This window comes from Nannobrachium achirus, assembly GCF_963921795.1.
Source record: "Nannobrachium achirus genome assembly, chromosome: 15".
Classification (NCBI taxonomy): Eukaryota; Metazoa; Chordata; class Actinopteri; order Myctophiformes; family Myctophidae; genus Nannobrachium; species Nannobrachium achirus.
Genome location: NC_137822.1, coordinates 41798497 through 41824636, shown reverse-complemented (window position 1 = coordinate 41824636; position 26140 = coordinate 41798497). Strand labels below are relative to the sequence as shown.

Genomic DNA, 26140 nt, shown 5'->3' with positions numbered 1-26140 from the left:
TGATGATAAATTGGGGGGGCGTGGCCAACTAATATATCTATGCAGCCGTCTGTGTTCTTCTTCGTGTGCTGTATTTCGGGAGGCTCCGACCACATTCTTCCATGTATCCCTGCGGTTGCACGTGACCGTTGGCAGCAAATAGCATCCTCTGATGCCTTTACAATCTATGATGGCAACTCCCATTAGTGCAGGCGTTTCGGGCAGTATTTTGATGGAATCGTGCACTTTATGAAAGAAGCATGAAATTTGGCACACAGTTAGAACATGCCATATGGAACATTTTTGGCTATAGGGGCATCGCAGATTTGTCTTGGGAAACTTGTGGGAGCCAATCAAAGTTGGGCTCTCATAGACTTTACTATAGAGTAAAATAATACAAAAAATAAATATGCTTTAAGTAGCATGTGAGGGGTCAAACTAGGTGTTTTTCGGGATTCTGAATCCAATGCAAACATTTATTTTGCAGGAAAACCATTCCTTGGGCTAAAAACGGACCCCATATAAGTGATAAAAGTATGGTTTAGTGATGAGTCAACACTTTTCAACAGTTTTGTGGTGGCCGTTTCTCGGAAAGGAATGTTTTTCGTGCAAAACAAATGCTTGCATTGGATTCAGAATCCCGAAAAACACCTAGTTTGACCCCTCACATGCTACTTAAAGCATATTTATTTTTTGTATTATTTTACTCTATAGTAAAGTCTATGAGAGCCCAACTTTGATTGGCTCCCACAAGTTTCCCAAGACAAATCTGCGATGCCCCTATAGCCAAAAAATTTCCATATGGCATGTTCTAACTGTGTGCCAAATTTCATGCTTCTTTCATAAAGTGCACGATTTTTGCCTGAAACACTCCCACTACATGCCAAGGACCCATATTGTGTCATTTGCGCTGCATAGAAACCAATGGCTTCGCTTTGTCCATATCTTTTGTACAGTCTATGATATATAATAATGACGTCATAGATTACTGAACCCATAGACTGGCAACCAATATAAATGGTGGCACACATTATAAAACACCAATAATTTCCAGAGCGAGCCATAAAGGATCACAAAGGATAGATTACTGAACTCATACTGTCATCCAATATAAAAGGTGGCACACATTATAAGACTCAGTTTGTTTACAGAGCGAGACACTAAGGATCAGTTATTTTTCAGAGTGTTGCAGGTGTGTCAAATGTTGCGCTGGACGGTGAATGTGAGAGGAAAACCAAAAGATGTACATCATCAGGCTGCATTGGCAGTGGGGAACAAGCTGTACTCATTTGGAGGTCACTCTAGTGAACCTCTAACAGACATCAACGTGTACATCTTCAACACAGTGTCTCTGAGATGGAGGACGTTGCCCCCAGTGGCGACTAGAAGAGGAGAACGTCCCCTTGAAGTTCCCTGCAGGCACTGGTGCTACACTGCTGTGCTGGTAGAAGATACCATCTACATGTGGGGAGGTTGGACTAACACAGGTTACTGCAATATACTTTATGCATTTGATGTCGACACCCACAGATGGTTCAAACCCAGGGTTTCTGGGACTGTTCCACTGGGGAGGGAGAACCACTCGGCCTGTGTCTTGGAGAAGGTCATGTTTATCCATGGAGGATGGGCCCAGCTGACTGGACGGAATAATGACATCTACAAGTTGGACACGACCACAATGATCTGGTCTTTAATTAACACCAGAGGCACCACAGCACCTGCTTCATCACATCACTCTGCCACCGTCATCGGGACAAAGATGATTGTATTTGGGGGCTCAAGGGCGTTTCCGCACTACAACACCATCAGAGTGTTTGACACAGAGACCAACTGTTGGCTGAACACGCCTTTAGCACGGCGTCCAGAAGCACGAAGGAGTCATTCAGCCTTTGCCTACAACGGAGAGCTGTACATATTTGGTGGTTTTAACTGTACATGTAACTGGATAGACTTCAAAGATCTGTGGAAGTTAAGTCCAGAGACCTTCTCCTGGAAGGAGGTTAAGCCCAGGCATGAAGGCCCAGTAAGGATGGTTGATGGCTGCTGTTGCATGGTAGGAGATCGTATCTTCTTCTTTGGAGTGATAAACAGTGTCTTCAATGTGCAAATAAACAGTGATGACCTGTTTATCTTAGACTTGAGTCCTAGTCTGAAGACGTTATGCAAGCTGGCAGTTATTCAGTACGACCTGGAGAAGTCTAAACTCCCACACAACATCAGGTGGGAACTGGCAGCCATGACTGATGGTTAGGGTCAATTCAAAGACTAAAATAACTAATACTTTACTCCGTTGAGTTGTCAACTTACACCTTGTGCACAGGCGCGCAAATTACCCACTCCCGGCACGGTGAGGTAGTGACGAAAAATAGCAATCCAGGACTCTTTGGAGGCCCTGTAATTGGAATGAGTGGACTCTAAATCCTTTGACGAGGAGCCATTGGAGGGCAAGTCTGGTGCCAGCAGCCGCGGTAATTCCAGCTCCAATAGCTTATCTTAAAGTTGCTGCAGTTAAAAAGCTGACCGTCCGCCGCCAGGCGAGCCACCGTCTGTCCCAGCCTCTGCCTTCCGGCGCCCCCTCGATGCTCTTAACTGAGTGTCCCGCTGGGATCCGGAGCGTTTACTTTGGAAAAAAATTGTGTTCAAAGCAGGCCCTAGTCGCCTGAATACTGCAGCTAGGAATAATGGAATAGGACCTGGTTCTATTTTTGTGGATTTTATTATCTGAACTGGGGCCATGATTAAGATTTCATATTGCGCAGCTACTTGTGCACATACTTGTGTGATCAGCAGAGCACGCAGGCGCGGGTCTGCCGCCTCGCCTGCCGCACTGATACGACGCTGTTCTATTTTTCCAGCGTGCCACCGGGGGAAATGGATGCGCCGTGCGGCAGCGGTCCTGCAATCTTTGGTATGAACCCGGCTGGGGATCGAACCCCGACCTCCCAGTCTCAGGGCGGGCACTCGAACCATAAGGCCATTGAGCATGTAATTAGCAGCAGTACTGCAAACATTATCTTGCTACTGCTGATGTTTTTTTGTTTTTTTTTAACATGGTGACCCTGACCATTCCAGTAACAGTCGGAGTATGTAATGAAGGGAAGTCCTCAAACCTTTTCGTACCCCCAAAAGACCCCCAAAGTTATACGTATTTGGCCACAGACCCCCATCAGATTATATATATATATATATATCTTTTAGGGCTGGGATGCGATTACAATTTTTAATCTAATTAATTACAGGCTCTGTGATTAATTAATCGCAATTAATCAAATTTTAATCGCAAATCGATATTTGACCTGAGAAGCATTTTTTTTTTCAAGTAAAACCCATTTCGCAGTGCGAGGCGTTGTGTGCTTGTAGATCTGCTGTTTTCACTAGTTTAAATCATTTTTAAAATGATAAATGCAAATCAAACGGTTTTGGACATACAAGGTCTCCACCCGACAACGACAAAATATAACTCATGTAATTGGCCCACTGGCTTGTCACATGTCATGATCTGAAATGGCAAATCTTTGAGTAGCAGCAACGCTATAGAGAGAGATCTCTCTCTATAGCGCGCAATGAGGGCCTCTACAACTCTTTTTCCCGGGCTGAATCAGGGGCCCAGCACGTCCCTGGAAGGCGCTGAAGTATTCAATCAATCCAAAAAACAGAGAGAATGGTGAACGCATTTAATCTGTGACAAGAGATTTTCTTTTAACGAATGATTCATCACACATAATCAAAGAATGCCAGAACATGTACAGTTTACAGTACTCTCTCTACAGACAACACCAACGTCTGATTCATACCGAGTTGTGCGTGGCGACCCCTCCCGACTCCCTGCACCACATATATAGTAGATCTACAAGTACAAGCGCACATAGCTGGTGTGAGCTCATACTGTAGATACAGTAGATCAGCTATAATGTCTATACAGATCCATCTAAATGAAAGAAGAATATTGTGTAAAAAAAAAAGCATTGCAGATGCCATAGAACTGACTTTGGAAACTTCACACTGGACTTCAAGCAACTCTGACTTCAGAAGGTTGACATTTCTGTATTATAAATCCTTGTTTTGAGTGGTATCCTGTGATATTGTAATATTTTGAAATATGGACTTTTGATATTCATTAGCTGTATGTCATAAAAACAACTGAATGTGCAAGGTATCTAGAATGTATGAAAGTTTCAAGACATATGAAAGTTTCAAGAAAATGTACTTTTACACAATATTAAATTTCTTTAGATGGACCTGTACTGTGTGTAACTCTAAAACCACGCGCAACTACAGTAACTAATCAGAAATAAAAGGGCAAGTTCGGTTGCCCGGACAGACGTGCACACAGCTATATGTAAACACACACACACGCTCACGGGCACACGTGTGCACACAGGTATACGTAAACACGCACAAGCATACACACGCTCATAAAACAGTGTACACAACCAAACGAGCTGAAAGTATTTAGGTGTTCAAACACACATTAATCTTAGAAATATACAGTATTGCTGTAGTTGGGGTCATTTAAGGGGGCTGGGGGAAGGGGGGTGATATGAACTAGTGCCAATCGATACAAGATTGAACTTAAATGTCAACCATGATGAATAACACCTCCCTCTACTGTCTGTCTTTAGTTTTTAGTTTACAAGCAATTCAAATATGTTTTGAATACTTAAAGGGTTTCACCTCTAAAATAAGATCATTACCGACTTAGACAAAAACAATTTATAGATACACTACAGTGTTTCACACACGATTTAGTAAACCCAAAAAGTCCACAGTTTCTGCTTCCGTCGCATGGCGACGTTGCGCCTGTAGAAATTAGCCGCGTATTTTCTACGGGTGCGACGCCGCGGTGCGACGGAAACAAATGACTCTTTAGCAAACGTATTTGTTGTATTGTACACTACACACATGGAATATGGATCATTATAATACAGGGTTATATTGCATAAGGTTGTGTTGTTCTCAAGTAATAACACTATTGTTCTTCCGTTTGTGCCACAAAGTTGAAGAGAAATGGCTTTTTTAGGCATTAATAGTCATCGTTCTTTAGCAACAAGAGAAACTAACAAAACCCCCCAAAATCTCCGAGCTTCAAGTACAGATTTGGACATAAAGTCATAACGTTATTACTTTCTCTGTTTTGTACACGAGAGTGGAATGTCTCTAAAAAACAAACATCCGACGTGATACTAGTAAAGGGTTCGGCAAGCGTGTGGTAACGCTCGTATCCGGACGAAAAGCTTTTCATGATCGGCTAAAAACAAGACGCATATATATACGGTTAAAAGATATTGGACTTAAAAGCCAGAGGGACTGTCGTACGCGAAGGAAATAGCCGACCTACAAGCGCAGCTTGAAGATCTGAAACTTTCGCTGCATGACACCTACGGTGTCCTACGCATTTATATATACTGTTAAGACCTAGTCTATTTTTTTATATATAATTTCCACCTTAATGTGGTGGTACTGCAGCTAACTCTAAGATAATACAGCAACGGCGGACAGGAATGGAGCCTGATTGGTCTTTCTTGACTTCAAAAGTAAACATCAGACAAAAACCAAAGCCATTAGCGTTTTTAGTCTGTATTCTACAGTAACTTGGCTTTGTTCCATCGTTAACCAAATCAGAGACGGTACGATAAACCTTTTGATCGTCACGCAATTCAGTAAATCACTGTATAATAATTGTATTTTGATTTGATCAGTAAGATTTATGTGTAAACTGGAGACAAAAAATAAAATCGATTTTGTCCTTGAACTGAATCTGCAATATATATTATATATAAGTCCGCTAGGCAAGTCCTAACGCTACACGTTGTGAGCTCGTAGATCGAGGCTATTTTCTGCAAAGATATTTTAGACAAGACGAAGTGAACTAGTAATAGAGCCCTTTTCAGTGGTTAATTATTGATCGGCTGATGACTTTAGCCCTGAGGGGACTCTTTGATTAGTCGATTACTTTCCAGCTTGTTCTATCGGTCCGATCCGAGTTGTCCTGATTGCAGACGCGACGACGACGATGAGACCTAAACGTAATACGACGATATTTATTATATAAAGTGCGTAAAAGTGAATGACAGCATCATTATAAATAACATTATTATACTGGGAACCTGCATTTAACAAAACAAAAACAAGAACAGCAGCTACGGTATAGCTTCATGGCCATCGTATACCTAGACACTGCTGCGCAGGCCCCAGGGGTCTTCAACAGCCCCAAGGACCCCCAGACAGAGATGAAGCAGGGACCCCCATTACATATTGTATAAACCTGTGTTGAAGATGAAACCTTTTCATAGATGTCTTCATAGACTTGCTCACTATCAATGTGCGGCGCTGTGATGGATTCATGTCAATGTGTATTTTCAGACAATTCAACACTCAAAAACATGTACTTGATCTGCTTTTCCCCCTCCCCTACATCAAGCTCTTTGCCGAAAATAGCAGATCTACAAGCTCACAACAACTCGCGCTGCGAGGCGTTGCGAGCTTGTAGATCTGCTATTTTTGGCCAATGTTCCCCCCAGAATAGGGTTCTAGGGTTAATAGTGGTTAATAAAAAAAAATTAAAATAAAGTTCCTATCACATGTGGTATCTCTGAGACACACCTAGGGGTCCCCGGACCGCTTGTTGAAGACCCCTGGCGTAGGCTTTTGTTGAGTCACAAATAAACAGCGATGACAAAAACAAAGCAAACCAAACAAAGCTATTATACTAAAACCTATAATAAAAAGGGGGTGTAAGACATTTTTTTGTTAAAGTAAGTGTTAAATAGCTGTATATTCTAATAGCAATAATTGTTATAGAGTATTTATTCAGTAACCAGGGTTCACGCATTCTCTCTGACTCTGAGTAAACAGAAACTATTTAAATAAGAAATAGGTTGGGATACTGATTTTATCCATTAGAGTAAGAGACCTCATTACAGTACAAGGATATACAGGATAAAACAAAGTGAAATTGGAGGTAATGATAAACACAAAGAATGGTCAAACAAAACATCGGAAATGGAACTTCATAAAAATGGAAGCAGATAAAATGGTCTTTGTGAGGTCCTCTTCCCCTGATTGGATAAAAATCGGTATCCCCCGCCTGAAAATTTATTTTCAGTTTACTAATAGAGCTGAGAGATACAGAAAGCGAGAGAGAGAAAGAGAGACCATTACTGAACAATCACCGCAAATAGCAATTATTTACAACCAGAATATAAAGCTTTCACTTTAAAAAAAAAAAGATTAAAACATTTTTTTTCTTTTTTTTTGAGCAAAGACATATCACCTTAACCCCCATTTGAAAGAAACACATTTTCCATATGCGATAGTGGTTTTGACACACTTGCATGTTTACAAGTATGTTCTATATTGTCTAAACTTTATACAGAATTTCATTAACAATCAAGCTGCGCTGATCTCAGATCAAAATGTCAAAGCCACAGAAACTATTGTAGAGGAGGCAGTTTGCCGCCGTCTTTCACCACTAGAGGGTGGCTCAAACTATCGCACACCTCTGTATTGCTTCTTTTGTATTTCGCCTTCATTGCTTTGATATTTGCAGCGGATTTACAGTGGTTAAGAATATGTTCTTAAAAATAGCAGAAACACAAGCTCACAGCGTGTCACTTCGTGCCATGCTGCAAGCTTGTAAATCTGCTATTTCTTTTGGAACAGTTTATTGAAAAATCTTTGAACACCCCCTTTTACCAGAAGTTATTTAGTCCTATTTTGTTACGTTTTTTGAAGATCGGGAAGAACAGGATGACGTTGTAAAGTGCATCCAGTACGCAGTCAAGATTCTCAGTGTCCATTTATTTATTTCCTAACTACTTGAGAAGGAAGGCACCACATTCGGTAGTGGTTCCCTCTCAGTTAAACAGACACTGAGGATTCTTTACTGTGTACTCTACAGAAACAAAGCTTGCATCCTAGAAGAACCTTCCCATGTGTTCTGTACAGCACTGTACAGTGTGAGTAGGATGCAGAGGTTAGGCAGCAAGACAGGAGGGAGGCCTCCTAGTAGGTCTTCAGTAGGGGATCTGGTTCTGGTAATACTGCAGCATGTCGTAGGTTTTGCTCCTGTTGAGAAAGAAAGAAATGAAAAAACAAAACAAAACATTCTTTAAAATGCATATCTCTGCTGTTGTGGCAGAAACCAGAAAACATCCAGCTCAAGTGGAGTTAGGAGGTTTTGTCCATCATTCATAAGAACAGCTGAATGGACCTCCAAGGCCTTGGACATTTAAAAGCACGTGCTTTATGCTTTACCTGTGGGGGGGAGGCGGGGAGTAAAGCAGCGTCCAATTCATTCCCTATGGAAAATTCCCTATTTTTAAGAAAGCAACTTGCTTCAAGGCTGCCCTTCCCCATGAAGCAGTCAAAATGGGGAATTAATTGGATGCTGCTTTATCCCCCCCCTCCCCCCCAGGTAAAGCATAAAGCACATGCTTTAAATGTGTGTCCGAGGCCCAGGCTCACAATGAGGTTGGAGGTCAAACCGTTGCATTGTAAATGGAGTTTCTATCTTACCTGCTGCTGAGGAAACAGCTCTGTATGATCTTGATGATGTAGGCTGCTGCCTCCTTCTCACTCATCTGGGGGTTGAACCGGCCTCTGGAAAACAAACACACATCGTCTGTGTCGACTGAAACCACATTTATACCAGGGCATTAACGACTTGTGATTTTTGCAAGTCGACTCGCCTCAGTAAAAAGTTGAGTTGAAGTCGACTTTACCGTTTGCTGGCGGCATCACATCACACACGACCCCACAATTATTTTGGGGGGGCCCCAGATGATTAACTTAATGTGAAACATTGTTTTCTCACTCAACTGTAAACAAACCAACATAAACTGTAAAGAGGGTATCTTCACATTTCTAAAGTGCCAATTTAAGGACTCTTTAATACCTCTAAAATGGCAAATTAAACATTGTCCAAATTGTCAAATATATAAAGGCAGAAATTGTTATTTTCACAATAGATTTTTTTTTTTCAACTTCGACTTTTGACTTTCTCTGGTGGGAGTCGACTGAGTCGACTTGTCGTCTTTTTCGTTAATGCCCTAGTAGTTTATACATTGTTGTGCGATTGGAGTCGTGTGCAGAGAATAGCAGAGTGAGCGTGTAGGTTCCAGTGTGCTATTGTTGGTGCAGGACACCTTCGCACAACACATTATGAATTGAGAACAACAATTGAGGCAATAACTGCTCCCTTTGCACGGTTTCCTCCTCCGTCCATGAGTGAATGTATAGCATTGTAAAATTGTATTGCTTTAGAGAAAGGCTCTATACAACTGCATCATTTACCATTTATTGTGCCGCACTTCCTCTCCAGAGTTGCTTGGATTCTTATAAGTCTCTCATCAATGCTGCCAACAGATTACATTCTGGAGCGGCAGTGGCTCAGGGGTAGAGAAACCGTCATTAGAACACGGAGGGTTCCGGAAGGGTTCCCAGTTCGATCCCGGGCTTCCCCAGAGTTAGTGTCGAAGAGTCCTTGAGCAAGACTCTGAACCCCTAGTTGCACCAGCCTTGCATGGTTTCCTCTGCCTTCGGTGTATGAATGTGTGTGTGAATGGGTGAATGTAATGCACAATCTCTGTAAAGCGCCTTGGATAAAGGCATTATATAAATATATAAATGCACCCTTTACCATTTTGTGTGAATCCTTTTCTCTAGTTTACTGTGTGCGCGCGCGCGCACACACACACACACACACACACACACACACACACACACACACACACACACACACACACACACACACACACACACACACACACACACACACACACACACACACACACACACACACACACACACACACACACACACACACACACTTACTTGAGGAGTTTAATGGTCTGTCCCCTGAAGCATGGTAGTCCAGTGTCCAACATGAGAGTGACCAGCGAGACCACAGCGTCCATGTACGGTCTGAGAGTCACAGAGAGACACAGGACACACATTATGTCAACACATCATAGAGAGACACAGGACACACATTATGTCAACACATCATAGAGAGACACAGGACACACATTATGTCAACACATCATAGAGAGACACAGGACACAATGTCAACACAATCATAGCGTCAATCTACGGGTATGTCTAGAATGACATGCCCAAAATGGGGCCACCAGGGTGAAAGTGGTCAAGCATCTGCTTTGTAAACTAACAGAGAGAGAAGGATGAGGCTGGCAGGGCACTGCGGCAGGCAAGCAAACTGACTCTATGGGACAAAGCCAGGACAGGCAAGAAGAGCACATAACCTAGGTAGAAGCATTGTGGCGTGACAGCTTAGCTAACAACACTGTGTAGAGCTCGAGACCCTGATGTTAGGTAGGAGAGTGTGGATGGCAGCAGTGCTGTGTTCTACCTGTAACGCACGTATACAGCGTCTGCTGTCGGAAATACAAATATGAACAGCGTCTGCCCTCGTGAACCTTTCAAAGTAGCGTATTTGATGGACATTATGCACTGGCGTATGGCCTGGCCACACAAATAGCCACGGATCATAGATTATAGTATGGATCATAGATTATAGTATGGATCATAGATTATAGTATGCCTACCAAAAAAGTCTAGAACACACCACTGGAGGGCAGCGATCCAGGAGTCCATAGTTGGTGTTGGCTAGACAAGTATTTCTCAATGGGGCCTTTTCCACCGGCAAAGAACTGTTTCTGGTTCTTTCTCCCGCCTATGGGATGAACCAGAGGTGAGCTTTTCCACCGAGAACCGGAGTTGGTTCCGAACCATAAAAGGTGGTTCCGAACGGGAACCACAAAATCCTTGGTTCCTCTGGTTCAGTCATGGTTCAATCTGGTGGAAACGCAAGCCGGTTCGCAAGAACAAACCAAGGTTCCAAGAAAGTTGAACCTGCACTGGTTCTGGAACCGGTTCTTTGCCGGTGGAAAAGGCCCCAAAGTGGATTCTAGGGACTCTGTGGGTTCCTTTATGGGGGTCTAAATGGACTATACACAAGTCTGTAACTCTGACAGCATACCAATGGAGCCTAACGGGTCTATTTGGTTCCATTTGTACACTTTCAGAATTAAGGGGAGACCTAAACCACACACTCTCAAATGAGTCACCCACTAACTTCAACATACAGTATAGACATGATAGAACATAATGTGTGTTAGCTGATGACAGCTCTCACCGTACGGCCAGGTATCCTCGGACACACATCTCCATGAACCACTTGAAGGGCGTGGCCTCCATCTTCCCGCCCATGATCATCACCATCTCATCGGTCAGCTTGATGTCCGGCTCCCAGCCCAGGTTACCTCCAGGAGAGCTCTCAAACATGAAGCCAAAGTCTGCACAAAACACGTAGCAGCACGGACATGGGTCTCAGGATGAGAATGTGTTTGATTGTTACTTCCATAATACACACTATAGGCTTACATGGGAGCAAAATACAGTTTTACGCAACTCATGGTTGCTCGTCACATTTAAAAACAACAGACACTTTAAAAAGTGCAAAGTGCAATACAGATACAGAACTATTCAAACGTGCTATTCATCTCAACATGTTTGTTTAATTAGGGGCAGCAGAGTAGGCCTATATGGCAGAGTAGGCCTATATCAGTCAGTCTGTCCGTCACGTCACACTGTTGCCCCTATCCATGCCAAACTTTGCACAAACACTCCTTGGCTGGCAAACGACCACAACCTCCAGCCCTGATTTCTCACATGGCCCTCTTCTAGCGCCACCATGAGGCCGTTTCTTGCAAAACACATTTTTGCCCTCAAAGCGGTTCAGAGTATCTCTAAAGTCACGTCATCAACATGGATCTGTCCCATTTCCCATATTCCCTCCTGATTGGCTACGATTGCCTTCTAAAGTGTGTATGTGACCTTACGGCCGCTTATATCTCCCGATTAGGAGTTATAAATGTACAGTACCTTAGGGGCGTCAATTGGGTATGGCAGGGGTATGCAGCTGCCATACCCTGGGTCCAGGGGGGAAGATAAAAGTTAGTTCTAAATATGAATCCATGAATGTCTCTTTGTCTATCTGCGCGGGTTATTATGTTGGTAAATTACAAAATGGTCACTTTAACAAGGTACTATAATTATATTCTCCACACTGGTATTCTCCCCATCTTGACAAGATGGTATATTCCCAGGTTTCGCAGGTCAGCTGCACAGGTGCAATGCATTATTGTTAATTGTGGCACGTTTACTAACCAAGTTGAGCTGCACTTGAACAACCGTTCCAGGCTGCCATATCCAGCCCAAGAAACCGTAGAAACGGGGGAAAAAATAGAATGTACTTAAATAAATGTATCATGCCTGTTGCTAAGGTACTGTATGGCAACATGTTGCCATACCTTAGCTTTTTCTGAACTGACGCCACTGTACCTATATGGATGAGATGGCCCTTGCTGTCCAGCATGATGTTTCCATTGTGCCTGTCTTTAATCTGCAACAGGAACAGCAGCAGGCTGTAGGCCGCCATGCTGCGGATGAAGTTGTAGCGCGCCTGGGGAGAGACCATCACAGTTACACATCATCACCATGCTGGCTTGTGGAGGACACTTTTGCCACAGACATACAAAATGAGAAGACAATATCACCAGAAACACAGAGATATCCCTGAATGACCATAACAGGTATGTAACACATACAAATGTTCCATTTGTACACTCTCAGTGTTATTGGGGTCCTTGCAAATAAAACATTTGAGGACCACTAGTACTAGTTGAACCCTATTGTGCCATAGTGTCATAGTACATATGTGTCAAACCGTAAACGTTCTGAAGAAAACCTGGCGAGTGACATTCAGTAATTGGGCCTTATGATGAAAATAAGAACATAATAATGGTATGTAAAAATCAAACCTCGGTTCGAAGTGAATCGGTGAATTTTTATTCTATGTGTTCTAGAGCTATGAACTCTGTGTTCTAGATCTATACATTCTGTGTTCTAGATCTATACTTTCTATGTGGTTTAGTTCTATTTTTATGAATTCTGAATGAATGAATGATTTTGTCTGGAGGGCCAAATTGTCATGTGAAGCTTGACCAATCCTCAATTCTGCATGCACGGGACAGACATGGGACAGACAAAGCCACACCTTGGAAGCGGCTTTCACCGCTTCAAAAAGAGAAAAATAACCAAATTTCGGAGAAACTAGACCAGGTCAACCTGGTTGTGCCAGACCCCGGTTCTGCCAACCCTCTGGGCCTATAAATTTAATGGTACATTTATAGGCTGCCAACCCCCTGTCTGTCATCATCATTTATGACATCATGCCTTTTGTAGGCATGTCATCATCATGTCATCATCATATATACCCTTTATATAGAAAAGGGACAGACCGACATTTGCTTATGTAGGCCTACCCATTTCATGGGTCTGGCAAAAAAGGACAGGCTGAAGCCATTGCTTATTTCCACAACCCTTTTACTAAAGAAAGAAAAGAACATTAGAGGTAAGGATAATAATACTACTTCTCCACACCTTCTGAAAGGCCAGGGTGGACTCGTCTCCATACTGGTTCCTGAAGTAGTCGTACATCCCGAAGTCAGTCTGTCTGCCCAGCTGGTCTCTGGACTTACAGTCTGGGATGCACTCGATCACTCCACACTGAAAACACACCACACGATGTTATAACCTCCATCCAGTGTTGTTTTTGACAGCAAATTTTGATTTAGTTTTAGTCATAGTCTTTTAAATAAAATGTAATTTAATCACCTGAAAAGTTTTTGTTTTAGTCTAGTTTTAGTTGACTGAATATCATCAAGATTTTAGGGCGACTAAATCTACAGTTGATTTAGTCGACTAAAATATATTTGAGCAGGCCTTGATGGCATTGTAATGACTGATTTCACACTTGGTTGCGTGCTGAAAATAGCCGATCTACAAGCATGCAACACCGGAGAGCAACCAAACATAAAATGACTCTCTTCTCCACTAGTCCCTCCCCAACATTTTAGTCTAGTTTTTATTTTTTTGACGAAATTGTCAATATATTTAGTCTTAGTTTAAGTCATCACAGCTTAGTTTTTATTTAGTTTTAGTCGACAAAATCAACACTGCTTCTATCACACCACACTGGAAACACACCACACGTATGTTACACGTCTGCTAAATGCCTACACTGTAACGTGTTATACGCAGTGTTGCCAGACCTGGTCTATGAAAACAAGCTCAAAAGAAGTGACTATCATAGGCCACATATGAGCACTTTAAACCGATATACAGTGGCTATTTGAAAATGGCAGATCTACAAGCTTGTGCGTTGTGAGCTTGTAAATCTGCCATTTTCGAAATAGTCTTGAAAGAATGGGCAGTGGTAGAACATTAATAATAATGATCTTCTTTTTTTTTATTTTTTTTTATTTTTTATATCCCACGATTTTGCAACCCATTTTCACCCAGTGCCAATTGCCTATGTAATCCTGGGCTCTGCTCTCCCTCTGCCGTGCCTGGGGAGACAACGGACTGACCTCATGCTTCCTTCAATGCATGAGTAGTCCAAGTTGTTTCTTTTCACCTGACGGGGGATTTCCCCGGGATGAACGTAGTGCGTGGAAGGAACACGTTATTCCAACCAGTTCCTTTCCCCTCCATCAAGCGCCCCGGCAAACTCCACACAGAAAGGCCCTATTGCCTACCCCACCTAGGGTGTGGGCGCTGATGACGCGGAGGGAGAAACACGCCCCCAGCACCCACAGCGTCCCCCGGCGGGAATCGAACCCAGGACCTTCTAGCTGTGAGGCGAAGCACTAACCACTGCGCCACCGTGCCCCCTTAATAATAATAATCTTCTTACCCCCGGGGCAGTGGCCACCACTCTGTAAGGGAACACGAACAGGTCCAGTCCCACCAGCTGGAAGATGTTCTTGAACAGACCGATGATCTGCAGAGCCAGCATGTCCTGTAGGGGGCGTGAGAGAGACACATGGGGTGAATGTTATACCTGAGAGAGTTTGCTGCAGCAGCATAGCAGTAAGTAAGCCTTGCTGAGCCATGTGGCCCCCACAATTACCATACATTTAGGCCCGAAAACCCGCTTAAAGGAGTAGTTCACCCCCAAAATGACTTTTTTTCTATTGATTAGTCACGCCATGGAGACTAGAGTTCAATAATATTTTTTGTTTTTTGTAAGACAAAAATGTGATAACAATAAATGTACCCCCATTCGTTCCGGATGGGGACCCGTTTCGAAACGGGTCCCCATCCGGAATCAATGGGGGTAAATTTACTCGAATAAAATTTTTGTCTTAGGAATGTGACAAAAACCAAAAAATATTATTGAACTCTAGTCTCCATGGCATGACTAATCAATAGAAAAAAAAGTCATTTTGGGGGTGAACTACTCCTTTAATGTCCCCAAAGTCACTCATCCAACAAGCTTTGAAATGAGAAAATTGGACCTTCCGTTCCAGAGATAATGGCCCCAACATCTTGAAAACGGCCCGACTAATTAGCATATCTTTTGGGCCCGAAAACGTCGGGATCTGGTCGGGTAGTGTCGGGTTCGGGCAGAATTTAGCCCCCTTTCCACCACAAGGTGGAACCAGAACTTTCCAGAGCTTGAAACTATTCTTTTTCTGGTTTTGTTTCCAGAGCAGCGCACGGCTCAGGTTCAGACATGGTTCTGGGAACCTTTTTAACCCATTTAGGCCTAGAATTATTGAATGCTTTAACCAGTGAAAAATAGCAGATCTACAAGCTCACAGCGCGGCACCGAGTGCCGCGCTGCGAGCTTGTAGATCTGCTATTTTTGAAAAAGTCGTGAAAATGTGTGCAAATCTTTGAATATATATGTATTTTCAAAGCGAACGTTTGTTAACTCAAATTTTGCTTCTGGGTGGTCCCTGGAACTAGATATTTTGAGATGGGGGTCCGTGGCCAAATAAATATCATTTTGGGGGTCCTTCACATGAAAAGGTTTGAGAACCACTTACATAGTAGTCTCTCAAGAACAAGACTAACTGAGCTCCAGTTAAGTGAAAAGGACCTTTTCTTTGACGATGGCTGGCCAGATTGCTGACATAGAAACACAGGTTTTTCAAAAAATCTTAGAAGGATTCAAAAGACACTTATAGAATCGGGTCAAAATTCAAATTTTCACGATTTTTCAAAAATAGCAGATCTACAAGCTCGCAGCGCGGCACTCGGTGCCGCGCTGTGAGCTTTTATATCTGCTATTTTTCAATAGTTAAAGCATAAAATAATGATACACATAATGTGTACCCGTTCTGAATGGGTTTTAGGACCTGCTTTTGATGTAGTGCTAAACTTGACTTCTGCGAACCTAAAAAGCTTGGCCAGTGTGACCCTTTTTGACAACCCTTTTCTCGGGACAAACGAACAAAGGAGCACCGCTCCAAAATAAAGCTGATTGGAGAACTATAGTTACTATAGGCTAGTTAGTGTGTTGGACAACCACACTAACAAAAGTTTTGCATTGTGAGCTTGCAGATCGGCTTGACTTTGGTGATGGCGATGTCATCAATATGATGTCATAGTGCTGATGTCATACACTGGCCTCCAAGGACCATCATAATGCCCTTTCTGTATCAATTTATGTTCCATCTTGGATCAATGGAACTAACATAGTGTCACCTTATTAAACTAATGGCCTAACATTCTTAAATTAGAAATACTGTTCCTACAAAACAGTGTGGGCTCGTATGGAACACCCATGTATGGGCATAAAGATCTACCCAACGGGCACTCCCAACATGGGACACCATATATGGGCATAGAGATTACTTCTGAGACAGGAGGGAATATGGGAAATGGGACAGATCCATGTTGATGACATGACTTTAGAGATACTGAGTCGACCGCTATGTGTGATTTTAGGCCAAAATCTGTAGGAGCAGTGTCCAAAAATGTGTTTTACAAAAATCAACCTGATGGTGGTGCCAGAAGAGGGCCATTTGAGAAATTGAGAAAGAGGTTGTGATTTGCCATCCAAGGAGTGTGTGTGCCAAGTTTGGCATTGATACGGCCAACGGTGACAGAGATATGACAAGGGCAAAAGTGTGACGTGACGTGACGTGACTGACTGAAAGACTGACAGGTGGTGGAGATTTTCATAGTAACTGCAACCTGACGGTCGCAATTATATCTCATTAGTCTTATGTCATGGGAACTCCTTATTTGGGCACGATTGACCCGGGAACTCCATATTTGGCATGGCAGACACCACAGTGTCGAAGCTGGTCAGCTTAATACGGAGGGACACCCAGTCATATGGAGGCAGTGAATAGGTTTGTATTGCGGCGATCATAATTTCACGAGCAAAGTATGGAGGCTGTACCGCCTGTACCACCATGTGACAGCAGGACGTCCGCTACGTGTAGCTCTTGTGGGGAACACGTCCGGAGACTAAATGAGCAAGTTTCTGTCATGCGCAAAGAAATCAGGAACCTCAGGCAGACGCTGGAGAGCGCCGTCAGAGCCAACCGAAAGCACATGGCGTCCCTCCAGAACGACGTCTCAAAGATCGGTCGAGGCGGCGGCGGCATCGCCGAACGCCGTCCATCGGAACCGCTGAGACCACGGGCGGACGACGCCGCCGACGACGAGAGAGAGGCTCTGGCACGAGGGAACATCCGCACGGTGCCCATCGGCTACGTCGCCTCCTGTTTCCCCACCAAGAACGGGACCCCTCGGCAGCCGGCCGTCTGCGGCGACTCCTCCAGGGCCACGCTGCGGCTGCAGAGGAGCGTCTTCGGCAACCCGCAGCACGCCCTGCTGGGCCTGGAGCACTACTCCCACGTCTGGCTCCTCTTCCTGTTCCACAGGAACGGACACCTCAGCCACAAGGCCAAGGTGGCGCCGCCCAGGCTGGACGGCCGGCGGGTGGGCGTGCTCTCCACGCGCAGCCCTCACCGCCCCAACGCCCTGGGCCTGACGCTGGCCCGGCTGGAGGGCATCGTGGGAGACACGCTGCACCTGTCGGGGATCGACATGATCACCGGCACCCCCGTCCTGGACGTCAAGCCCTACATCCCGGACTACGACTCACCCCGCGCTCCCGCTAGAGCGGCGGCGGATGCCGACCAGCGCGGAGAAGCTCCTGTTGTTCCGTCTTTGGACAGCGACGCGACGACGGCCTCCTCGAGTCTTTACTCGAGGAGGGACGTATCCTGTGGGACGGACGCTGAGCTGAACTCGGAGGAAGGCGAAAGAGACTTGATTGACGACGCGTGGACCACGATCTCGAGAGACAAATCCGATGTTGAGCTTTCGATCGCAGAAAACGCCTTGCACTCGACTGGGCCTCCGTCCTCTTTGCCCAAAGACCTTCTGACCTCTCTGGAGGAGATGGAGGCCTCTTTGACAAAAGGCGACGACGGGATTTCAGAAGACTCCTCTAACCCAGAGCTAGCGGATGGCTCGGCTGAAGAAGGCCGCTCGGGTCCTCCTCCTCCTCGCTGCGGGGAGGGAGGGGCCAGCGTCACCGTAGCGCCGTGGGTCAGGGACCCCCCGGTGTCCAGTCTGGAGGTGCGCTTCACGCCCCAGGCCCAGAAGCAACTGGAGGAGTTCCGAGCACCTTCGCCGTCGCCTCCTTCCGAAGAGGAAGGAGGACCTTCTGGAGGTAGCGGTGGTCCGAGGTTCAAGTTCCTGCGCGGTCACGAGGAGGCGGCCGCGGCCATCAGGGGGGTGCTGGCGGCGGACCCCCGCTCGGTGTACGAGAGGCGCCGCTGCAGGGACCGCCTGTTCTACTTCACCCTGGACACGGCCGACGTCACCTGCTGGTTTGGAGAAGGCTTCGCCGAGGTCCTGCAGGTCCGACCTGTAGAACAGTGTTTCTCAGCCTGTGGCTCGGGACCCCCAGGGGGGATCCCCAAATGATTTTGGGGGGTCCCCAGATGATTTTAATGTGCAACACTGATTCTGTGGCAACATGCACAGGTGTTGAATATATAGCATTATACCATTTATATTACCATAATATACTGTAAATGTATGATAAGACAGAATTTGTTGATGCATACAAAATGTGTAGCTAAAAAATGTGGACTACTTTTAAGTGCCAAACAATGTGAATGGGCTGAACAAGTTGAAGTTTGAACGAAATTTGTAGCTCAAAAACAAAAGACGAGTTTTAGGTGGCCAAAAAATGTGGATGGGACATCCATCTATAAAAGAGAGGGGCAAAGGGTGACATCATAATATCGAGGCATATACTGTATAAGGGCCACGAGAGGGGCCATCTATGCTCGCAGAGAATCAGCTGGGCATAAACAGGCATATATGTCCATTAAGCATGAGGATTGGAGGTTTGGTGAGCTTCACATGACATTTCGGCCAATATGAATAAATATAAATAATATAAATAATCTCCATGATTGGTCAAGTTTTACGTGCAAAAATAATATCTTACTATAAAACTGGGTGATGCGGGCGGAGCGGTCACAAACCTCTAGTATATAAACTAGAAATACTGTTGGGCTCGCATGGAACACCATGTATGGGCACAAAGATCTACCCTTTGGCTGCTCCTCATCGACTGTCGGTCAGTTTTGAGGAGAATAATCTTACTATATAACGATTTGGGAGAACATAATTACTTCTTCTGAACATTACTTCTGAGACTCCTACAAAGATGTCATGTGGGTGGTGTTGATACTTAGAACAGGTCGCACTTGTTGGTGGTGATGTCACCAAGAACGCTGCTCCTCATTGGCTAAAGGCCCTGCCTTTGTACTGTAGGTCGGTTTTTTGAGAATCATTTTCGTATATAAATATTTGGGCATAAATTGTTGAGTTATGCTCTCACATTATGTGATATCTTTATATATTTCTATCTTTATTATTTGTTTATTTACTAAATGGACAATGAAACTAGGCAACTTAATGTGGACTGTTGAATGATTACTGAAGTGATGATGAGCTTGATTTGAGCCACCTGCGAGTGGGCGTGTACTCATTCTGATTTGGGTGTGTGTTTCAATAAAAATCAAACCTCGGTTCGAAGTGGAGCCGTGAATTTGAGCAGTTCCAGGTAGGGGTGGGCGATATGGCGATAATTATCGTCTCGGCGATACAGCTTTGCCACGATAGGCCATTTCAGAATATCGTTTCTCTCGTGATACAAACAGTCATTTAGAAAAGGCTCTGGATACAGCGAGTGCACGTTCCATGAGTCGCAGCTCTATTGCTTAATTTATACTTCTATAGTACTGTGGTGTAATTCGCCAAAAAGAACAGATCTACAAGCTATAACGTGTCGCGGCTCAACGTGTCATATAGTTTGAGGATCTGTCCCCTGCTTTCACGGCCCCTCCCCCGTGCAGCACGCAGACAGGCTACAGAGTGTCTACAGCACTGACTGAGTTGTGATTGTGTGCAGGAGCACGGCACAGTGGTCCACGATTTAGTTTCACTTTCACGGGACTTTAGTAAAGCAGTGATGCAGCTTGGCCTGCATTCTTTGAAGCATATTTTTTATAATGGATGCATTAAACTAACAGGACGCAAACTACTTATCCGTCCTGCTATCGCTATCAGCCATCTCACTGCTTGCAAAGCTGAACTGTGCTGGAGTCTCATCCATAGCTGTGTGTTCTGGCAGTATTGATGAGATGATTTAGATCACCTTGTAAATCCATGCATCTGTTTTTATTAACTATAAACAAGTAGCTATTTGCTGCTATTTGTAAAGTGCTTATGTTTTCACCATTGATGCATGCGTGTGTCGTCGCGAATCGCGGTGAAATCGTCGCGTCTATTTTGCGTCTATTTTATCTATTACATAATTGGCTTAGTCATAAAAACCATGCCATTATTGTTAGTAGAAAAGCGAAAAGCTAGGATGATAATGAGTGAGTAATTCTCTAAAAATAAAGCTTGTATCATAACAAACATCCTGACTCTGGTTGGTCATAAGGTAATTTGTTTTCCCTCAAGTTTCAATGGTAAGGCATGGGTTGTTGTCAACCTGTGGGTCGAGACCCCCAGAGAGGTCCCGCCAAATTGTTTTGAATATAGCCTATATCTACAAGCTCACAACACTCAAAAAACATTTCAAAGGAACCCATAAAACATTTCTGGGACCCATTTGAATGACCTGAACCATCATCACACCAACTAGTAAATATTTTGAGGTAAAAGATGATAATTGTTTAATCAAACATCTGAATGTTATCATTAAAAAAAAACTATCTTTCTATCTGCAGCATAAAAATGAATAGATTATCTATAGAATATCTGTGTGGGTCTAATAAACCAACCATAAGGTAATTTGTTTTCCCTCAAGTTTCAATGGTAAGGCATGGGTTGTTGTCAACCTGTGGGTCGAGACCCCCAGAGAGGTCCCGCCAAATTGTTTTGAATATAGCCGATCTACAAGCTCACAACACTCTGATAACATTTTAAGGGAACCCATAAAACATTTCTGGGACCCATTTGAATGACCTGAACCATCATCACACCAACTAGTAAATATTTTGAGGTAAAAAATGATAATTGTTTAATCAAAAATCTGAATGTTATCATTAAAAAAATCATAGATTAGTCTATCTATCTTTCTATCTGCAGCATACAAATGAATAGATTATCTATAGAATATATGTGAGGGTCTAATAATCATAATAAACCTAAAAACCCGCATAAAACAGTATCGTGATAATATCGTGTATCGTGATACTGCATGAAGCATATCGTGATAATGCTTTTATCCAGTATCGCCCACCCCTAGTTCCAGGTCTATGTTTTTGATTGAAGTGATTTGTAATTATAATCAAAATCTACAAAGTATTTACAAAATAAATAACTTTTGAACGGCTCTTTGAAAAGAACGGATCCCAGAGATTCGGCTCACTTCAAAGTGACATAAATCCCATCCAAAAAATCGGCTCACTTCAAAGTGACATAAATCCCATCCAAAAAATCGGCTCACTTCAAAGTGACATAAATCCCATCCAAAAAATCGGCTCACTTCAAAGTGACATAAATCCCATCCAAAAAATCGACTCACTTCAAAGTGACATAAATCCCATCCAAAGAATTGCGCATGGGCAGATCCTGTTCAAACTCGACTGGACACAGACTCTGGTGAGACAGGACACACATTGCCACTCAGAGGGAGCTCATGTGCTCTGCACACGGCTCCAAAAAGCCTCACAGCAGTGAGGGCAGCTGGTTGAGAAAAAGGCTGTGTGAAGTGAAGTCACGTCTCCTGTTGTCTGTCTCCATGTTTGTTGTTTTAATTCCCCCGTAAGTTTTATTATTGTCATTCCGGTGCTATTTGTGTTTTAGTTTTTAGCCACTGTGTTTTAACTCTGCTAATATAAATGATGTCACCTCATTGGCCAAGGGCCCTGCCTTTGTACTGTCATTGTCATTTCTTGGCGGAGAATAAAGATTTGGTATAAAGTATAGCATAACATGCTGATATAACATACTGGTCTCGAGCCAACATGGTGGTGTTATTTATATCAGGTCACAGTTGTTGGTGATGATGTCACCAAGAACGCTGCTCCTCATTGGCTGTACTGTCTGTAATTTTTTGGCAGAGAATAAACCTGAAGACATACTGGTCTCGCCTTTCAGCGAGCCCACTGACTAAAGCCAAATTAGTGTTATTTTTAGATAGGTAGTCATTATGTATTAACATGTTGGGCAAAATGTATACGAAATATCATATAGTTTCGTTTTGGATTCGTTTTAATTTCTTCCTGAAAACCTTAGAAAATGACTGAGACCATCATTTTAACTAGAAATACTGTTCCTACGAAACAGTGTGGGCTCGTTCGTGACTATATTCTGCAGCGTGAATAACTGTCATGTGAAGCTCAACCGATACTCCAGCTAACACCACTCCCAGGTTTTCCACACCTCGATTGCACCTCATTGGCTAAGGGCCCTGCCTTTGTACTGTCTGCGACGGAACTCACTCTATAAATAATGAAGATAACATCGTGGCGAGAGCCTTTCAGGCGAGCCCACAATAAGGTGACGATGGTATACTTTAAGTTGCTTTTCATCAGTATCAAATGAAACCCTTTTTTTCATATTAATCTAAAATGTTCTGAGTTTATGGGTTGGATGTCTGTGCGATTCTAACTCAGTTTAAAGGGACTACACCATGAATACACCATGAATATTCATTTTTGAGCGGTGGTAAACCGCTCCTTAAGGTGGTTGCACACTGCTGCGTTTTTCGGGCCGAATATCGGAGTGAATTTTGGATCACGCAAATAAAAAATCAACCTCACGTTATGTCAGTCACGTTTGCACACTGCCGCCCGTTTCGCGCACCACTCGGTCCCTTGCTCTCTCTATCTCTCTCTCTCTCCTTGCCCTGAAAAACGCATTTCGCAACGAAAAACGCAGCAGTGTGCAACCACCTTAAGAATGGCTGTGCGTGTGCCTGTAGCCACTTTTCCTCAGTGTTTTGCCATAGCAATGTGTTTTCCTCAGCGTTTTGCCATAGCAATGTGTGTGTGTGTGTAGCCATATTACATCACCAATTACATCCTAGACCTATCTGTAGCCACTTTTCCAGTGTGTGTGTGTAGCCATATTACATCACCAATTACATCCTAGACCTATCTGTAGCCACTTTTCCTCAGCGTTTGCCATAGCAATGTGTTTTCCCCAGCGTTTTGCCATAGCAATATGTGTGTGTGTGTGTGTGTGTGTGTGTGTGTGTGTGTGTGTGTGTGTGTGTGTGTAGCCATATTACATCACCAATTACATCCTAGACCTATATCCTAGTCTTTTTCCTCAGCGTTTTGCAATGTGTGTGTGTAGCCTGTATTACATCACCAATTACCAATTGAAGACGTTATGCAAGTACGACCACCGCTCACTTCACATTGGGTATGATTTTTCCTATTTTTATTACTTTTTTTGGTGTCCCACCAGCACCTTCTATCCTCACAAAGTCCTATTTCTAACGAGAGAGAGTTGCGTCACAAACGTAGACCCATTGTAAGAATGGAATGAGGAAGTTCTCATTCTGTCTCAGGGTTTGGACCGACAGCCAGTAGCAGCCGGCTTTGCGGTGAGATCACAGTGTGACACATCTCTCTCTTCAACGGCTCTGGGTGAGGTTACATTGCGTATCACACACCATGTTTTCTTTTTCTTTCCCTTTTCTTTATCATTCTGTTGTGGTCGGTAGTCATGGCTTTAAGTTCCCACTTGATGTTGTGGGGGAGTCCAGACTGCTCCAGATCGTACCTAATAACTGCATAACGTCTTCAGACTAGGACTTAGATGTAAGATCTGTAAGACGGGTTGGTTGTGGATGCATCCAAAGAGGTGGACACGATCACCAACCATGCAATAGAGCGCACCCTTCATTGGACGAGGGTCTTTCCCCTTGGCTTTAACCTTCTTCCAGGAGCTGGTCTCTGGATTGTATTTCCACAGATCATTGTAATACCTGGGACCGTTTATGTTGTAACCACCGCTTATGTACAGCTCTCCATTGTAGGCAAAGGCTGCGTGACCATGGCGTCCTTTTGGATGGAGCTTTGTGGAAGGCTTGCTCAGCCAGCAGTTGGTCTCTGTGTCAAACACTCTGATGTCGTTAGTGGCGTCCTGGCACGCATAGCCCCCAAATACAAACATCTTCGTCCCGATGATGGTGGAAGAGTGCAGCGTAGAAGCAGGTGGTGGAGTGCCTTTGACTTTGATTAAAGACCAGACCATTGTCGTGGTGTCCAGCTTGTAGAAGTCATTAGGAGGAAGCAACCATCCTCCTCCATGAATACACATCTCCTTCCCTAGGACACAGGCTGAATGACCGACCCTCGCCTGTGGGACAGTTCCATAAACCCGTGGCTTGAACCACCGGTGGTTGCCGACATCAAATGCATAAAGAGCGTTGGTGTCATATTCTACCTCACGAAGCAGCACTCTCCCACCCCAGAGGTAGACGGTGTCTTCTATCAGCACAGCTGTGTGGAACTCCCGCATGGAGGGAACCTCAAAAGGACATCTTCCTCCTCTTCCAGTTGCCACTGGGGGCAACTTCGCCCAGTGCAAAGTCACTGTTTGAAGACATGCACCTCCATCTGATGCGTGTCGTCGTAGGTCTTCTCCTCAATGAACCCTCCAAAGTAGAAAACCTTTTCCTCCACTGGCACAGCAGGACCAAAAAGCGACGGTCCTGTTTTCTCTCCTGTCACAGGCACCGCCCAGCACAACATTCTCTCTCTCTCTCTCTCTCTCTCTCTCTGTCTGTTTGTCTGTCTCTGTCCCTTGTCTGTTGTCTTTGCACTCTTCACAGCTTTTCTCTCAGTCGCTCTCTCACACCTCCAAATATCTCCAACTGCCTCAATCTATCACATATCTGCAGCGTCTTATATAAGCTGACTGGAGCTCTGCTCTGATGTGGTAGACATGCATGTGTAACAGCACAGATTGGCGCAGGTGTTCCTTCTCTCTACACACTTCTTTTTTACAAGGCTGCTTGGTCCACTGAGTTCCAAAGCTGTTTTCAGGTCAAAACATTCCTCATGCTAATTACAAGATAACCATAATTAATGACTTGTCGAACCACACAACTGACATGAACGTAGTTCAAATCAAACATAGGCTACTAGGCCTACATGGGAGTGGTTAGCACCGTTATTTTTCACGGTATCAACGTCAGTTATCCCCATACAGGAGCACCTTTTCCACCACGAGGTGGAACCAGAACGTTCCAGAACCTGAACCTATTTTCTTTTTTTCATATAACACAGCCCAGTTTCAGAGAAGGTTCTGGGAACCTTCTTTTAGGTTGAACTCCCAGTCTCAGGCTGACACTCTAACCACAAGGACACTGAGCTGCTAATTTAGTCTATCTATCGAATAGTGTGCTTTTTTTTGCCCTTGTATGGGTTTCGCCATCATGGTACCCATTACTACCCAAGGAATCCTATTGGCTGCCAACAGTCACGTGCAACCGCAGGGATACATGGGACATTGTCCCCAGACCAGTTAAAATATGATTATTTTAGGGGGTCACGGCCTGAAAGGTTTGGGAACCCGTGTTGTGAGATGATGTACATCAGGGGTCTTCAACAGGGGGTCCGGGACCCCTAGGGGGTCCTCAGAGTTACTTCAGAGGGTCCTTCAAATCTTTCTTTTTTATATTAACCAATTGAACCTTAGCGTCCACATTTTTTGCGCTCGAGCGCTCCTTCAGCAGCCTTTGCTATAGATTTCGGCACTTTTACGGGAATAGTTCTGT

At 44.1% G+C, this 26140-nt stretch overlaps 2 protein-coding genes across 2 annotated transcripts in view; one reads left to right on the top strand and one right to left on the bottom strand.

The window, feature by feature from the left end:
* Positions 1–7300: 7300 nt before the first annotated feature.
* pi4kaa (phosphatidylinositol 4-kinase, catalytic, alpha a) overlaps positions 7301–26140 on the bottom strand; it is a 107068-nt gene continuing 88228 nt past the window's right edge. The window contains exons 47-53 of the mRNA XM_080743222.1: positions 14759–14863; positions 13444–13569; positions 12343–12463; positions 11135–11294; positions 9814–9903; positions 8497–8580; positions 7301–8046 (exon numbers count right to left, since the gene is read on the bottom strand). Coding sequence (XP_080599348.1) covers positions 7995–8046; positions 8497–8580; positions 9814–9903; positions 11135–11294; positions 12343–12463; positions 13444–13569; positions 14759–14863 — 738 coding nt within the window. The 3' untranslated portion in view covers positions 7301–7994. The remainder of the gene's footprint in view (positions 8047–8496; positions 8581–9813; positions 9904–11134; positions 11295–12342; positions 12464–13443; positions 13570–14758; positions 14864–26140) is intronic.
* On the top strand, positions 17248–18801 carry LOC308299088 (tRNA (adenine(37)-N6)-methyltransferase-like; the record flags this gene model as incomplete). Its single annotated transcript, XM_080742813.1, has 1 exon — positions 17248–18801. One exon carries the CDS (start codon positions 17248–17250, stop codon positions 18799–18801), a length of 1554 nt encoding a protein of 517 aa, XP_080598939.1.